Raw genomic sequence first — 17,881 nt, forward strand, 5'->3', positions numbered from 1 at the left:
GGTCCCCCCGCCACTACTCAGGGCCCAGCCCTTCTGTGGCTCCCATCTCGCTTAGGATAAAAATCCACCCACCTTCCCATGGCCCCGGACCCTGGTGATGGGCCTGTTTACCCTCGTATGATCTGACTTCTCTCCTCCGTCCTGGCTGCCCTCAGGCTGCCCCAGCCTTCTTTCCTTTGCTCCTGTGCCAGGCCTGTTCCTCTGCTGTGTCCTGCTGGTTCCTCGACCCAGGACAGTCTCCGCCAGGGCTTCCCACATCTCACTATCCCACCTCCATTAGGCCTCTGTGCCCTGTCACTCCTGAGAGCGGGGCCCTGCAGCACTGCTCTGTCTAGCCCCTGTCATCCAACTGGAGCAACAGTGCTTCCTCACTTACTCCTTGACTGTCTGCTTCCCGCCCCGACTGGGCACTCCACGTTTTGCTCACACGGTGGTGCCTCTAGTGCCTACAAAGGAGCCAGTGAAGGACTCACAGCCCCACCAGGTGGTCCTGAGAGCGAGGGAGGCACCACGTGTATGATGTCGCTGCTACAAAAGCTGGTTGAGCCCCAGATGCCCAGGTCAGCAACTGTGGACGCTGTCAGGGAGGATCACCAAGGGGGGCCACTCACCTCTGTCCCCTCATCTCCCCGAGAGTGGCCCAGTGCCGCCACTCACCTGCCCATCTCTCCTGGGGGCCTCCTTCCTGCGAGCACCCCCCTTCACCTCTTGCTCTGCCCCTCCCCCCCTGCACCCCAGCAGGTGCTGCTCCAGGCCAGGCCCTTGATTCCCTCACCGGACCCTCATGGCTGCCCAGTGAGCTGGAGGGACTTGCCCCAGCCTCCCGGTGGCAGAGCCAGACAGGTCTGCTGCCCTGTTCTCTCCCCTGGGGGCGAGGCCCTGTTCTGAGGCATATGCATTTATTTTAAGTGAGTCACCTGCTTTGACTTCCTCAGAGGAAAATCCCTAAGAAACAGATGAATTCAACCCGCCCAACACCCTTGCTTTGTGAGACCCAGATGTGGTTGGTGTCTGTCCCAGGCCAGCAGGAACTCCAGTCCCACAGATCGCTCCCAAGCAGTGGAAGAGGAAGGGAGGGGCTTAGGAGGGTGGGGCTCATCTCCCCAGAGACTGGGCCCAGCCCACAGGGAGGGCGACTTGGGAGGGACAGTTCCTTAGTGGAACTGCAGGGACTTCTGTGCACTGCTGTTGGGGATACAGAGTGGCTCAGACACTGAGGAAGACAGTTTGGCCATTTGTTATAAATCATGCTCTTACTGCACAATCCAGCAATTGTACATGGAAATTCTCTATATTTTCTGCTCAGACTTCCGCAAACCTAAAACCGCCGTAGAAAAACAGTCTATTGATCTTTTAAAGTGAAAAAAAAAGATTAAAATATAATAGAAATTAGAAAGGAGAAGGACTCATCACCCTGGAGGGTAGGGCCTGGCCCACGTGGAGTGGGGGCCGCTGAAGTGGTCACTGCGGGATCTCTAGGCTTCAGGGAGGTGAGTGTCCCGAGGTTGTGCTGACCTGGGCGGGGGTCAGGCACCAGGCCTGTTTCCTCTGGAAACCTTTCTGCTGTTTCTGGTTTGCTCCCTTCACTGAGACGATACCTGCCTGGCTCTGTCACAGTGAAGGAGGAGGGAAGGACAAGGGAAGGATTCAAGTTCAGGGACAGCTGAGGATGAGGGTGAGACAGCACCTCCCTGGGGCTAGTGATGGTTGTTAGTGCTATTTGAGCCATAGACCCCCAGCTGAGGGAAGAGGGGGGGCCCCGGAGTGTGAGGCCTGGTAGTTAAGCCCAGCTAGGACTGGAAAGGCAGAAGAGTCAGGCCCAGCAGGCTCTTCGGCTTGCTGATTACTGTGAACTTCAGTCTCTTCATCTGGGAACAGGGTGACGCTGCCCACCGCGTAGAGTTGTGAGGTTTGGAATTCATGTCTTCAGCGTGCCTGGCACATGGTCAGTCCTTAAGAAACGGTGGGAATGGAATGAGTTTTAATCAGGGAGCTGGTCCCTTTCAGGCACGCCTGAGGCATACTTAGGGGTGTCAGAGAAGGTAACATTCAGAAAGTCATATTTAGGTAAACACACGCATTTATTATCACCCTTTCCTGAATTTGCCCTAGAATGACAGTGAAGGGATTTTTTAAATGGTATTAAACCCTCCAGGACAAAGAGGACAGGAGAGGAGACAGCAGCAGTGACACTGGAGACCCAGTGCAGCACGGTCCCCAGGTGGGGAAAGCAGAGATGCAATCGATGTTCCCCTCAAAAGCCCCCCAGAAGCTCAGAAATTAGCCGCATGGTGGCCTCAGGAAACGGGGCTGAAAAATCTTCAGACTATTTCCCCTCCCCCAGCCTCTGGTCTCCTCTGCCTGGTGACTGTCCCTCCAGCAGACGTCTGGGATGAATGCTTGTCTCATGAGAGGTTCCGAGAGAGTCTTTGGCTGCGGGCAGCCCTGGGACGTTGGACTGCAAAGGGAGGATGAAAGGAATGTTTCTGTCCTAAAAGCTGAGTCTCTTGCCCCGCCGGCTCCTCCCTCACTCAGCTCCTAGGTCACTCACTGCCGAGCCTGCACCCTCCAGAGGGCACAGAAACTTCTCCGGGGAAGGTGGCCAGTCCTCTGAGAAGTAAGGAAAGTCATACCAGCATTGAATCTCAACAGAATGCCATGGAATATAAACATGGATATTCAGTGAGTGAAAAAGCTCTGGAAAATGAAAAATCTGACTACAGATTTAAGAAACTCCGCAGATGTATTAGAAGATAAATTTAAGGAAATCTCTCAGAACAAGAGAGAAAAATAAAAGGATCAGAGGAAAGGAGGGTGGAAGGCAAATAAGCAATCCAAGAAAATCCCCTAGGAATGACAAGGGTTTCTTGGTTGGAAGGGCCCGTGGGAGCCCAGGAGGCACCCCCTGTCCCCCTCAACACTCCTCGTTGTGAAACTCTACCACCCTGGGACAGAGAGACGGTCCTGCTGGTTTCTGGAGTGGGAAGGTGGGCTCACATAAAGGACTGGGACTCAGAATGGCTTTGAGTTTCTCAACAGCAGCCCTGGACCCTAGAACACACAGGGGAAGGCTTCAAAATCCCAAAAGAAGAGACCCAGCCAAACTCCCATTCCAGAGTGAGGGGAGCAAGGGAATTGAAGGTGTTCACACAACAGCTTGTACACGAACGTTCATCACAACTTTATTCATAATAAACCCCAAACTGGAAACAACCCACATGTCCGTCCATCAGTGGGTGAATGAATAAACAAAACATGGTGTAATCCATACTGTGGAATATTATTTGGCCATAAAAAGGAGTGAAGTGCTGATACTGATAAACACAGATGAACCTTGAAAACACTGCTCCGTGAAAGAAGCCAGACACAGAAGGCCACATAACGTATGATTCCATTTGTAAGAAATGTTCAGAATAAGCAAAGCTATAGAGACAGAAAGTAGATAAGTGGCTGCCAGGAGCTGGGGAAGAGGGGATGAGCAGTGACTGCTATGGGGTACAGGGTTTCTTTGGGGAATTAGATAATGGTGATAGCTGTGAATGGACTAAAAGCCACAGGGTTGTACACTTTAAAATGGTTAAAATGGTGAATTTTATGTTCTATAAATTTTACCTCAATTAAAAAAGAAAGAGCGAGGGCAGAATAGAAAATATTTTCAGATAGGCTAAGGCTCAAATGCTTTATTTCCTCCTGTACTACTTCTTCAAAAGCTTGGGGAGGACATGCCAAAATAAGTGAATAAACCAGGAAAAAAGGAAGACATTGGATCCAGGAAATGGCAGGTCCAGCCCAGGAGAGAGGCGAAGGGACTCCTCACGGGAATGGTGACAGGAGACCCCAGGCTGCCGGCTGTACAGTGGAGGGACACATGCCTCTGGGAGAGTCTTCTCCAGAAAGAACTGGATGGAATTCCTCATGCCTCTGAACATCTTGGCAGGAGATTCAGTCAGTTGAAAGAGTTTTGGTTTAAATTAGTGTGAAGTCCATAAAAACTAGGCAAATAAGCATAAAAGACAGCTGTTATCTGTAGGGAAAAATTTGTGCTGGGAAGGAAAAGTAGCTAGCACCTCCCATCCGCATCTGTGAGCAGTGTTTACTTAGTCCCAGTCCTGTAAACCTGGAGTCTGATCAAAATTAAGACCTGGCCACATGGGAAGGGTGGAGAGCCAGGAGGGATGTGGGAAGCACGGCGAAGGGGAAGCTAAGGCCTCCAATTCCTTGATGAGACGTCAGTGGATGTCACCCAAAATTGAAAAATCAAGAAGTAGCAATATAAGCACGTCAGTTCGAAATTTGGAGCTCAATACAAGGACTTCCTGTTAAATAGTTAAAGTCCTTCTGGGGAGAGGTGGAGAGACATCCAGAGCTTTTTAAGGCTTTGGAAGTATTTGACTCTTTATTTATAACTTTAATTTTAAAAATTTAAAATGATTTTTATAGTAATATTCCCGATTATTGGCCTGTCCTGTGAATTTTTTAAATTGCAATCAAATATACATAACGTATAACATTTACCATCTTAACATTTTTTGAGGGTGCAGTTCAGTAGGGTTAAGTATACTCACGTTGTGCAGCAGAGCTTTTTCATCTTGCAAAACTGAAACCCTATTCATGTTCAGCAACAATTCCCCATTTCCCCTCCTGCCTAGCTCCCAGCAACCCCCATTCAAACCATTTTTAAGGATAACATTTATTTGAGACTCTAGTATGTGCCAGACACTGCACATACAGTGCTTAATCGTCACAAAAGCCCTTTTGAAAGATGGAGATGCTGAAGCTCAGAGAGGTTAGGTAACTTGCCCAAGCTCACACAGCTCATAAATGGCAGGGTTTGAACGCAGGTCTGTCCTTCTGATGCCAAAGCTCTTGCATGGGACAGCCCTGGGAAGCACTGGTTATACCTATACCCCTCCCAGCTGTCCCTGGGCCTCCCCCACCCCATCTCTTCTCTCCCCTGCACATTGGAAGGGAGGGCTGGGATGAGCCTGGGCACCTGGGTGCCTGTGTCATCTCTGCTGTTCCCACTGCATCCACTGCATCCTCTGGACCTGAGTCTTTCCATGTGCCAACAGGTTGGTGGGACGAAGACTGGCGTGGTGCGGTATGTGGGGGAGACAGACTTTGCCAAGGGCGAGTGGTGTGGCGTGGAGCTGGACGAGCCCCTTGGGAAGAATGATGGGGCAGTGGCAGGCACCAGGTATGGTGGGCTTCCCCCAGGGAGGGAGGGAAAGGGGTCCTCTTCGCATGGGATGGGTACAGGGGATGGGGATAGGGCATCTGAGGGAGCCAGTATTGAGCATCTGGGTGGCTGTGCCAGACCCCACAATATAGATACTGCCTCCTCCCTTCTGTCACAGCAGCTCATGGAAGTAGATGGTGGGAATATTGCCCCCATTTTACAGATGGGAGAACCGAGGCCAGAGAGGTCACTGCTCAAGGTCACACAGAGTGTCACGGGCGAGTGCTAGGAGAATCATCTCTTCCTGTGTTCCCCATGCCACCCGTGGCTAAGTGAGGTGGGCATACCAGAAAAGGAGAGACAGTGGTCTCTGGGAGTTCCCCTGGGTGGCACAGAAAATAATCAGATAGTGCCTGGTGCTCTGCAGCCAAGGTCAGGGTCACATCTAGGTCCCAGGCTCTTCAACGTCTCTTTGATTAAAGGGAATTGACTGCTAGGAATGCTGAGTCAAGAGGGTCTAAGGCTGTGCCTGGGCCCCTTGGGGGTTGGGTAGTGAGCAGTGTCAGGGGTGAGGGGCTGAGGCAAGGTGGCCCGCGAACCTGTGTTAGCTGTCCCTGGGCTAGATTCTGTGGCCCCGGTGAGACTGGGACAGCTCTAAAAAGGAAGGTCTGCTAGGCTGGAGGTCAGTCTGAACAAAGACCTGAAAGAGGGAAGAGGTGGGATGGGGTGTCAGTTTCTAGGTGAGTCAGAAACTGGACAGGACTAGGTCCCCTGGTGCCATGTGGAATCCATGGCCAGAGAGGTTTTGAGAGAAGATGACCTGGAGTTTCCATGACAACATTTGCCTTCCTGTTTTCAGGACAGATGTTTCTCTCAATTCACTCTTGCTTTCAGAATTGAGAGTGGGGCTGCAGATATGGCTGGGGGGCTCTGACTGTTGTGTGGGAGCCAAGCATAGCAGGCTTTGGAGTCCACTGGGTCTAGTCTCAGTTTGCCATTTAAGCAGCTGTGTGGCTGTGGGCAGGTTACTTAACCTCTCTGAGCCTAAATCATCTCATCTGTGAAATGTGGTTAATAATAGAGTGGTTGGGGGATTGAAATGAGCATTTATGTAAAGGGACTGGCACAGAGCAAGTGCTTGGTGATTGTTGTTCCTCCACCCCCCAACATATGCCCAATGGCTGTTCATGGCTATGAAGAATATTAGACCCTGCTCACCTCTGTCCCCTTTCAGGGAGTCCTGTCTGTTTGTCTTAGGGTGTGAGTGATGAGTCCTCGAGCAGGAGCCTCTGTCTCTGCTGGGCTTCAAAGAGATGGGGGAGACAAGCAAGGCTCCAGACAATGGGGTCGTGACAGCAGTGTGGGTCTCTCCTGCCTCCCCAGGTACTTCCAGTGCCCGCCCAAGTTTGGTCTCTTTGCGCCCATCCACAAGGTAATCCGCATCGGCTTCCCATCCACTAGCCCAGCCAAGGCCAAGAAGACTAAGCGCATGGCCATGGGTGTCTCGGCGCTGACCCACAGTCCCAGCAGTTCCTCCATCAGCTCTGTCAGCTCGGTGGCCTCCTCCGTGGGGGGCCGGCCCAGCCGCAGTGGCCTGGTGAGAATGGGGCTGGGGAGGGGTACCTTTGTGTGTGTATAGGGGGCGGGGACAGAGAAATTCAGGTGTCCCAATCTGCCCCTGACTTGCTGTGGTTACAGGCATCTATCAGTTTGAAGTTTTTGAACAAAGATGAAGATGTATATTTTTTTAATAGGGAAATTGATCCATTTACATTCATTGTTATTTTTATATTACTGATTTATCGGTAGCCTAAAGCCCATCTCTGGGAATTAAAGAGGGTCATACAGATGCAGGGCAGAATTAAAGAGGGTAATGCAGATGCATACAGGTAACAGAGGTGCAGGGCAGGTGATTTAGCAAGGCTGGCATGGCCACCTAGCAGAGCTCAACTCAGTCCAGATGGGAGGTTCCTCCTAGTCCAGGAGAACGTGGCCCAGGTGAGGGAGCCCACCACGAGGTAGAGCCCCAGGGGCTGTGACTCCCCTAAATGCAGGGAATTCCCTGAACCTCAAACATCACTATTCCCTCTACATAAGTAGGCAGAATGTCTAGAGCCCTGGCAGCGGGAGGAGCAGGACCCTGGGATTCAAGGCACTTGGGCACTCCTGCCTGCTGGGTAGCTGGGGCTTGTCTGGACAGTGTGCCAGATCCCTGAGTCCCGCCTCCACCCATGCCTTCCTGCAGCTTACGGAGACCTCTTCGCGCTACGCCCGCAAGATCTCGGGCACGACGGCCTTGCAAGAGGCCCTGAAGGAAAAGCAGCAGCACATCGAACAGTTGCTAGCTGAGCGCGACCTGGAACGGGCCGAGGTGGCCAAGGCCACGAGCCATATCTGCGAGGTGGAGAAGGAGATTGCCCTGCTCAAGGCACAGCATGAGCAGGTGTGTGGGCGGGCGGGGCCGCAGGGCACCCAGAGGACATCACGGCCTCCTTGGGCCAGTCTTGTCTGTCACTCACGCTCAGAGAGGAGCGCTTAGGGTGTGCAGAGAACACTAAGATATTCGTTACCAACACTTGTCATCCTCCTGGCAAATGTCCTTCCAGTGGTAGGTACACATTCTTCCAGAACCTGGATATAAACTTGCATATCCTGCTTTTTTCCTACTTCCTATAGTGCGAGCATTTTCTAGTGGAAAATTCTTCCTCGTTTGAATGGCTGTGTTGCCCTCTGTCACGGGCTGTGTCCTTACTGACGTGGCCTGTCCCCTGCTGGTGTTTAGGTTGTTTGCAAATCCTCTCTTTTTCTGAATAATGCGTAAACAGTTTTTGGGTACAACTGTCCACATTTCAGATTGTGCTTTCTAGCAGATTCATGGGTTGGTTTCAGGGAATTAAACCTTGAGTCTGCTGCTGTCACATGTCTACTCTTCCTGATGCTTGTCCCCACATGAGAGCTCCCTCCTGGGCTCCTGTCCCCATTTGGAGCCTGGCTCACTCCTCCCTTGGATTCTGGAATTATTAAGGCCAAGCTGACATGGGGGCCGTGACAGGGGCCTTCACAAGACAATAGGTCTTCAGCCTTCAGGGGTTGAGGGAGGTGGCAGGTACTGAGGGCAGGTGGACCTGAGGTTCCCACTGGGTGAGGCCGGCCCTGCCATTCCTGACACAGCCGGGCCCTCCTCCCTCACATCTAAGCCCACGGTCCCTGCCCGACTAGGACTGGCAGGGGGTAGGGGTGGCTGGGGTTCCAGGCCCAGGTCCTCGCATCTCTCCTGCCTCTCCCCACCTGGACTCTGGTCCCCAGGAGGAGGCTGACCCTGTCCTGGCCCTTGCTTGGGCTCAGTATGTTGCAGAAGCCGAGGAGAAGCTGCAGCGGGCCCGGCTGCTGGTGGAGAGCGTGCGGAAAGAGAAGGTGGATCTGTCCAACCAGCTGGAGGAGGAGAGGAGGTAGGCGTCACCCCTGCCCCAGCCCTGGGGGGTCACTTTCCCAGAGCCTTGTTAAGGATGACCAGGAAGAGCACAGGCTCAGGACCAGCATGTCCAAACCCTGCCTGCACCATGCACTGGCGTGTCACCTGGGCTAGTGACATGAGTTTGGTGGGCCTCAGTCCTCTCATCTATAAGATGATGGGTGATGACCCCCATCTCTGCAGACTTACAAGATAACTCCAGTCAAGCACCCAGCACAGCACGGGGCGCCTGGGAGACACCATGTTCATCGCTGCTCTCTTCCCCTACCGGCTCGTGCCGCGTGTCACGAGAGGACGCCCAGGTTGGGGTGGGGGTCTCTCACTAGGGAGACGTGCACCCGGTGTCCCCACCCTGTAACCCAGCTCACATGCACGGAACGCTCCCTCTGCACAGGTTCTGGATTTGGAGCTCATTCGCAGCTGTGTCCTGAAGCTCCATTTCCATTCCCGAGGAAACCGGGGCTCAGAGAAGCAGCACAAAAGACCACCGGAAACACCTTGCACCTGGGGGTCAGCCCCCGTGCTGAGGGCTTGATCTGCACTGTCTCTCTCAGTCTTCCAATTAGTCCTGGAGGCCGGTGTTGCCCCAGGTCACAGATGAGAAAACTGAGGCTCAGAGCGGGGAAGGGACTTGCCTGAGGTCACCAGCCTATTAGTGCTGCCACTGGCTCTTTCTGCCCTGCCCCAGTGGCCAGTGGGGGCTGCGGTTCCCTCTGTGTGGGGACTCTGGCCTGACTTGGTCCTGGTCACCTGGCAGGACTCAGAGCTGACGAGGGCCAGGGTTTCCCTCGGCCCAGAAGCCTCTCTGTCTTTTAGCTGATATGCAGATTTCTGCTGCTCCCTCCACTCTCCCGGGCCGTAGGCAGCCCCCAGCCCCAGCCCCCCACGGCCCCCAACTTGTGTCTGGTTTTGGGCTTTCAGCCGAGAAATGTTCTTCCTGGGCTGTTGCTAGTGCCTGACTTGGGGAGAGGAGGGCTTATTTATATCTGCCTGAGACGATCGTCGAGGCCCACACATCTGTTTCCCATGGCAACGGACCTGATGCCGACAAACAAAAACGGATCTTTAAGACATCGTGGGAGTTGTGTTCAGGAGGCCTGGGTGCAAGTCCCAGCATTGCCCTGAACTTGCTGTGTGACCTTGGGCAGGCCACTGGCCCTTTCTGGGCCTCAGTTGCATCCTCTGTGTGCTGGGAGCTGTCGGGAGGCCCCAGGAGTAGCAGCTGTGTGAGGTGCAGTGTGCCTGTGTCTCCCCTGTGCTGTCTCGGAGGTGGGTGGGTGGGGGTGTCTCCCCGAGGGCGGCCTCGACACCTGCAGTGGGGTGTTGGGGCCCTCCACATCAGGGAACAGCCCAAACGGTGGGGGCTGGGACTCCGGCCCTTGATTTTGAGGGGAGAGGATGAGAGTGGGGTCAGCAGGGGAAGAAACCCACCTTCCTCCCCTCACTCCTCAGACTTCCGTGTGGCGTATCTTTTCCCTGCTGTGACAGAAACAGGGCTGTTAGTGCTTCTGTTTACTGTCGTTTAGTCCTGCAGCCACCCCAGGGGGGAAGGATGCTGCATTAAACACTCCTGTTTTGTTTTGCTTGTTTATTTTTGTGGGAGAAGGAAGGATTTGTTACTTGCAGCAAGTAAGGGGAACACCAGAGATCTTTCCCAAAGCGGTGTCTCCTAAACACTCCTATTTTAGAGAAGTTGGTGTTCTGTGTGTAGAGCAAGGATCCGGAAGTTGGGAGGGCTGGAGGTTTCCAGGTGGCTCTGCCCCCGTCAGCCATGGGGCTCTGGGACAGTGCCTTCTGCATAATCTGGACCGCTTGGCTCTCTCTGCCATCTAACTTGGCAAAGCCCACCCCTCTGGGTGAAGCCTGCTCAGCCCCCTCTCCCCCTGCAGGAAGGTGGAGGACCTGCAGTTCCGAGTGGAGGAGGAGTCCATCACCAAGGGAGACCTGGAGGTAACCGTCAAAGGCCCCGCCCCCTGGGCTCACCCAGCACCCCTGACCCAGCCCTTGCACGGCAAGTGGCCATGAGGTCCAGGCAGCAACTCTGGGCCCCCTTGGAGTGGGGAAGGGGGATTGCAAGGGAGAAATGGGAAAGAGTTGAAGGTCATACCCTGGGAAAGTGACAGTGACTCTGGCGTCAGAAGCGGGAACGGCTCAGCTCCAGGAGCCCCAGAGGGGCCATGCTTCCTGTGTCAGCAGCTAGGTGGGGTGGACCCAGGGCTGGGCCTGAGAACATAGTGGCTGGGCTCCTCTGTCCCATCTTTCTTGAGCAGTAGCCCTAAAGGTGTTCCCTGGGCCCTTTGTTCATCTTTAATTCCAGGTAAAATTTTGGCTGGAAATAGCTTGTGGTTGAGTCACAGAATTTGTAGATGGGAAAAGAGGCCCAGAAAGGCAGAGGGACTCATGCAATCATGGAGCAAGTCAGCAGCAACTGGGACCAGGACCCAGGACTCCTGACTCCTACTTTCAGCCCATAAGGATGGCCAGTTACAGCACCTCCTCAGTTACGACACCTGGACAAGCAGTCTGAGCAAAGGTGGACCTTTCATGCTCGCTTTCCAGTCCGACCCACCCTTTCTGAGCTAACGCATGGAGGACACTCACATCAGTTAGTAAAGCACCTAAGGACCCCCCACCACCCGCCCCACCCAGCACGCACACCAGCCCCTCTCAGCAAATCATTTGAAGACTGCAGGGCTCACTAGGCCTGCTCACGGTTGGGTGGGCAGGAGTGCCTTTACACTATGCCCCTCCCTGCTCCCTGGGAGGTGACAGAGGATGAAGACTCCTGGAGATGTCAGAAGGGACAGGAGGCAGTCAGTTCAGTCCCTCTCCACACTCTGGTCCTGGCCCTAACTGGCCTTGGCAGCCTCTTCCCTTCCTCAGGCCTCAGTTTGCTCCTCTGTAAAATGAGGAGCCTGGACTAGGTCAGTGATTCTCAAACTAGAATTCATCACCTAGGAGATATGTTCAGACACAGAATGCTGGGCCCAGGCCTGAGTGGCCGTTCAGTAGATCTGAGTAGGACCTGAGAATCTGCATTTCTAACCAGTTGCCAGGTGATGCCAGTCTGGGGACATTTTAGAAATCACTGCACTAGATCATTTCTGAGCTCCAATGGGAAATTATGGTTTCTGGTGTTGGGAAAGAGCTGCCTTAAGCCCCCTCTGGGGTCCCGTGTCCAGCGGAATTGATGGCTGTCCTGTGCCTGGATGACCCCAGCTAGGGGAAGAACATGTGTGATCCAGGGTCACTGCCAGCTTCCCCTGGTGAGACAGGTTTTACCGCCTGAGCTTAGAGGATAGATATTGGGGCACAACCTGGTGTAGGAAGCCCAGCTTGGCGTCAGGGTGTTCCAGTGTAAGTTTCCCTCTGAGCCAAGGACCAGGTCATGTGGTTACGTTGGCAGGCTCTCCTGCTCAGTGGCTGACCTCCCGCAGGGGTCGGGCTGGGCTCCTGGGAAAAGCATCTGTGGTTGCAAAGAGCAGAAACCCCTCCTGCTAATTCTAGTCAGCAGGGGGGTTACTGAAAGGCTGCAAGGAAATCTCACAGCCCCAACAGCAGGCAGGCAGTTCAGGGAACTAGAACCAGGAACAGCATCAAAAGTGGAACTGTTCTCCCCCACTCAGGGGCCTCCCTCCTCTCACGACTCATGGTCAGTCTGTCTGTCTCTCACTGTGTCTGCAGGTCTCTTGGCACATCTGCTCCCTCCTCCCTTCTCCCTCCTCCCTGTACCCACCCTCCTGGTCCTACCCAGGCTCTGGCACCCACTGTCTCCCAGCTGTCTTCTCGAGGGAATCAGACTGGTCCCAGGCTGGTCAGTGGGCTGTCTGGCTTCGGATCAGGTGTCTACCCCAGATCCAATCAGCCCTGTCTGGGAGAGGCAGGGGGTGGGACAGGCAGTGACAAGCAGCTAATTCAGTCCAAGGGCTGTGGAGTCCCTTGCTGCTGTTTCTATTGTGGCCATATTCATGGCAACCAGAAGGCAAATGGACCCAAAGTCCCTCTTACCCCACCCATCTTGAAAGTCAAAAATAAAACCCAGGAATTCTCCTTGAGCCCCTGATTCGCCTCCAGCTATGTCACCCCATCTCTCTGCTTGTCCTCCTCCCCTGTTACTCCCCCAAATACCCTAGGTGCCCCATTCCAGCCTCTCACCTCCTTCCTGACCTTGAATGTTGTCCTGTCCAAGGGCTCAATCTCGGGTCTACACTCTTCCCTGAGAGCATCCAAGCTGTGCCATTCGACGCCCTTTATAAGCCCATGATTCCCACGGTCCTCCCGAGCTCCACACTGGCACGCCCACTGGACGTCACCAGGAGAAGCAAGTGACAGGCACCTGTAGCAGCTCCTGGGGCTACCGAGCTTCCGGGGGCAGGGAAACGGGGAGTGCCCCCTTTCGGGAGCCCCCATCACTGCTCCATATTGCTGCCGGAAGTCTGTGCCTTCCCCCTGTGGTGGAGTTAGGCTGGTGTTGGGGAAAGAGGCCCCAGTTCTGGAATCCAGACACCTGACTTCTAGGCTTCGTGCTGTCCCAGGTTGCTGGGTGATTCTGAGCCTGAGGCTTTGTCTTCCTGAAGTGGCCCCTCTCCTGTGAGATGGGGAGACAGCCAAGACATCCCGTGTATGTGTATGGGAGGGGGTTGGGTTCTAAAGTCAGTGCATGAGAGAAAAATCACATCCAGCCTTACACTGCCTGAGGGTAAGTGTGGTGGCCCCCACCTCCCACACCTCGGGCAGGATCTTCGGAGCAGTGAAGGCCAAATCACCCACCTCACCTGAACTCTAGCCCTTGGAGGCTATCCCCCTCCCCAGGCTCCTACGGCTGAATTTATCTCCGTTAAGCAAACACCTGAACCAGCTCCACCAGGTTGCCCTGTGCCCCCAGGGAGACCCCAGCCCACGGACCAGGAGGCTGGAAGTTGTGGAAGTGATGGGGAAGAGCCCTTTGGGGGAGGGCACCAAGTGAAGTTCCCCTTGGGATTGTGAAGCTGGAGGCTTTTTCTTGCGCACAAGGCTACCAGTACGGTGTTTATGATCCTGCTTCATCTGGTGTGGGTCCTGGTTACAGCTTCTATACCCACCAACGGGGGGAGAGGAGGAGAGGACATGGCCCCTGCAAGGCTGGGGTTGAGGCACCATCTTCAGCCTGTAATTTTCTGGAAGAGACTGAACATGGCTGTTTTTTGTCACTGCGGCATGCTGCCTTCCTGGGAGAGAGAGAGCGAGCTTTTGTTCCTTTAGGAAAATTCACCGGAATAAGATCATGGGCCAAAGGACATAAGCATCTATAGCTCCTGATGAATTGCACGAGTATTTCTGGGCCGATGGAACCGGACTCTCCTGTCCCCATCACCCTTGCTCGTGTTGGGTGTATATTCTTGGGTTTTTTACACAATATGCTATGATTCTAAGCCCTGCTGCCTCTTCAGAACTGCTGCCTGGATTTGCTTGCACCTTGTCTCTCCTCAGTGATGGCAGGAGGAGCAGGAGGATGCAGAGGACCCCCAAGTTCTCCCTACCACGAGCTTGGTGTCCGGACCACTCTGGACACCCTGGGCCTATGCCTTCAGCCTCCCGCTGCCCTCGCAGGCCTGTTAGGGGAAACCCAAATGCCAGGCTGCCTGCCCTGAGAATATCAGGCTTTGTTAGCATGTGAAGTGGGTGTTGTGAAGCTGGGACAAAAGTGCTCTTGTGCTTTCAGGAGACCAGGCGTCCTCCACGGGGCCTGGGGAGTGGGCACCGCTGGGTCCGTGTATGGGGCAGGGTGGTGGGAGGCACAGCCCAGCTTTCACTGTATTTTTGAAAATCGTCCATTCAGTTGGGTCTTCCACCTTTATGACAAGCCTGGGGTCCAGGAATCCTGGGATCGTTTACTCACTCATCCATCCTGGAGGTTTCCTGTGTGCAGAATTCTGTGCCTAAAATGAGAAACAGCCTCTGAGCTCCCTGATGGGGAGCAGGGTGTGGGCTGGGGCTCCTCCCCAGGAGCTGCGAGGGGAAGGACCACCTGGGCGTGACAGAAGAGACCTGATGCCCATTGCCACCCCCTCCAGGGGCTGTTTGGGGCAGAGTTGCTGCAGTCTGTCCTCTGCCCTTAAGCCAGCCCAGCTAGGACACAGCAGGGGCGGGCAGCAGGCCCGCCTCGCCCACCTCCCCCACCTCCCCAGACCTTCTCTTTCTTTGACCTGCTCTCCTGTCTTGTGCACGGAAGATGACACCGCCTCTCTCTCTCTTTCTCTCTTTCTCCTGCTTCCTGTCCCCTGTGCCCCCTCTCCTGTCCCCACCTCACCACCCTCCCTGGGTGGACCAGACCCAGACGCAGCTGGAGCACGCGCGCATTGGGGAGCTGGAGCAAAACCTGCTACTGGAGAAGGCGCAGGCCGAGCGGCTGCTCCGAGAATTAGCCGACAACAGGGTAACCGCCCGCCGCCTCCGGCCCGCCAGCGCCTTTGCCCGCCAACCCGTCCCTTCAGCTTCTCTGTTTTATTATTTTCTGTCTCTGGCTACTCTCCTCTTTGGTTTTTTTTTCACTTTGTGCCCCTTCTAGGAGGGAAGCAGAGGTTTAGGAACATGCTTTTTTGCTCCATGGCCCCGTGATGCTTGTTAGAAGGCGAGGGTCTTGGCTCTCTGAGTCTTTGCTCCCCAGCTCGTGGTCCCTGTTGGCTGGGCATGTCCTGTGAGAACTGCCCCCAACCCCCGCCCCATGCAGTGCTATGACAATGCGTTGTCATGTTCAGAAATCAGGGGCTCCTAGAACTGTTCTGCCCCTGTATGAACAACCTCTCCACGCCTCCCTTCTCCCCAGGCCGGGAAGGCAGGAAGCTGGGGGGACTGTGAATCCAGATTGCTCTAGCCTGGAGGGTCTTTAATAGGTTGGCACAAGGGGCCAACCTGAGGGACCTGGGGCTGGGGGAGTGGTGGGACTTTTGGGGGAGTGGGGTGTCCCCAGGGCATGGGACTCTGGGTCAGCCCCGGGAAGTGGTTCCTAAGCCAGGGAAAACTGTGTGGGGGTGAAGTCCCTGCTAGCCCCAGGGCATAGTTCTGGGTCCAGGCTCCAGGTCCTGTGGGCCCCTCCACGCCCACCGTGTGTGCCCCAGGCCCAGCCCCCTGTGCAGGCACACATCCAAACAGCTGCCCAGCCCAGTGAACAGCCCAGCTGCTGTTCCCTTGGAGATGGAGTTAAACAGCCAGCGAGCAGTGACTGGGGAATAGCACCCTACACAGCGTGTGGGTGTGGGGCGAGGGGCATTTGGTTTCTGTGGGTTGGCCTCAGCACATGAGTGTGTGTGCATGCATGGGGGCGTCTGAAAACATACACGGGTCCCTGTTCACACACTGACCATTGCCAGGTGACTGTGTGTGCTCATGCAGTACACACACGTGTGCATTGGAGGCTGCTTGCAAAAACCGACCCAGTTGCAGTTGACAGGCTGGAACCCTCCACACCAAGGCATCTTCCTCCAGGGTTCAACCTGATTACAAAACAAAAACAGGTTTTTTGAACTAAAGGTCACCTTTGGAAACAAATTTCTTAAGTTTATAAAAGATTTAAAACTCAAAAATACTGCTTCCAAATCTGTTACCACTGAAACAATCAAAGTAGGTTTCTGGCGGATGGAGCCTCTGATCTTGGAGTTTTCTGCCAGAAGACAGGTATGGGAGCATTCATTTTTTTCTGCATCAGGCATTAAGCTGGACCTTCCTTTGGCCCCTCCCCCCAACCAGCCTTTCTGTAAATCAACCCATGTTGGCTGGGACTTTTCTAGAGCAAGATAATACAAAATCCCCTCTGTCATGTCTGCCCTTTAAAAATAACGTGAACTTGAAGAAAGCCATCACTCAAATAGATGGTTTCTTTTAACCACCGATTTGTCCCAAGCCGCCTAGGGCAGCTGGGACAGCTGAGTCCCAGAATCACTGGGGCACGAGCCAGAGGAGTCTCACTGGGAGCTGGGGTAGGCAGGGTGGCATGCAGGTCGGGTGGGGTGCCCTTTCTTTCCCACGACCTTCCCCCACTGGGGCTGGGGCCCTCAAGCGTGAGACCCCTACCCCAGTCCCGTCCTGTCCCCAGCGCCCTTCAGCTGGCCTGTTGACTCGGTCTCCCTTTCTCCCCGGTAGCTGACCACGGTGGCCGAGAAGTCACGGGTGCTGCAGCTGGAGGAGGAGCTGAACCTGCGGCGTGGGGAGATCGAGGAGCTGCAGCAGTGCCTGCTACACTCTGGCCCGCCGCCCGCCGACCACCCTGAGGCCGCCGAGACCCTGCGGCTGCGGGAGCGGCTGCTGTCGGCCAGCAAGGAGCACCAGCGGGAGAGCAGCGTGCTGCGGGACAAGTACGAGAAGGCCCTGAGGGCCTACCAGGCGGAGGTGGAGAAGCTCCGCGCGGCCAACGAGAAGTATGCACAGGAAGTGGTGGACCTCAAGGCCAAGGTCCAGCAGGCCACCAGCGAGAACATGGGGCTCATGGACAACTGGAAGTCCAAGCTGGACTCACTGGCCTCGGACCACCAGAAGTCCCTGGAGGACCTCAAGGCCACCCTGAACTCGGGCCCAGGCGCCCAGCAGAAGGAGATCGGGGAGCTGAAGGCCGTGATGGAGGGCATCAAGATGGAACACCAGCTGGAGCTGGGCAACCTGCGGGCCAAGCACGATATCGAGACGGCCATGCACGTGAAGGAGAAGGAGGGCCTGCGGCAGAAGCTGCAGGAGGCCCAGGAGGAGCTGGCGGGGCTGCAGCAGCACTGGCGGGCCCAGCTGGAGGTGCAGGCCAGCCAGCATCGGCTGGAGCTGCAGGAGGCCCAGGACCAGTGCCGCGACGCCGAGCTGCGGGTGCACGAGCTAGAGAAGCTGGACGCGGAGTACCGGGGCCAGGCCCAGGCCATCGAATTCCTCAAGGAGCAGATCTCCCTGGCCGAGAAGAAGATGCTGGACTATGAGCTGCTACAGCGATCGGAGGCCCAGAGCAAGCAGGAGGCCGAGAGGCTGCGGGAGAAGCTTCTGGTTGCCGAAAACAGACTCCAGGCTGTTGAGTCCCTGTGTTCGTCCCAGCACACCAACGTAGGCGGCCCTCTGCGCAGCTCTGGGGCCCGCAGGCCGCAGCAGCCCAAGCTCAAGGGCCCGGCTGGGGAGGGTCCAGGCAACTACTGACCTTCTATTTCCAGCCTAAGGAAACATCCTCCTTTCCCCCAGGAGACATCCATGCAAGATGGGAGGGCACCTGGCTCAGAGGGGGA

The 17,881-nt window shown here is 55.2% G+C and overlaps 1 protein-coding gene across 2 annotated transcripts in view; it reads left to right on the forward strand.

The window, feature by feature from the left end:
- CLIP2 (CAP-Gly domain containing linker protein 2) overlaps positions 1-17,881 on the forward strand; it is a 65,341-nt gene that overhangs the window by 32,698 nt on the left and 14,762 nt on the right. The window contains exons 4-10 of one of the 2 annotated variants that reach the window (XM_074345947.1): positions 5,073-5,197; positions 6,563-6,776; positions 7,425-7,622; positions 8,525-8,628; positions 10,541-10,601; positions 14,962-15,066; positions 16,770-17,705. In XM_074345947.1, the coding sequence (XP_074202048.1) occupies positions 5,073-5,197; positions 6,563-6,776; positions 7,425-7,622; positions 8,525-8,628; positions 10,541-10,601; positions 14,962-15,066; positions 16,770-17,705 (1,743 nt within the window). The remainder of the gene's footprint in view (positions 1-5,072; positions 5,198-6,562; positions 6,777-7,424; positions 7,623-8,524; positions 8,629-10,540; positions 10,602-14,961; positions 15,067-16,769; positions 17,706-17,881) is intronic. The other variant, XM_074345948.1, reaches the window with a different exon arrangement.

This window comes from Camelus bactrianus, chromosome 18, assembly GCF_048773025.1.
Source record: "Camelus bactrianus isolate YW-2024 breed Bactrian camel chromosome 18, ASM4877302v1, whole genome shotgun sequence".
NCBI lineage: Eukaryota > Metazoa > Chordata > Mammalia > Artiodactyla > Camelidae > Camelus > Camelus bactrianus.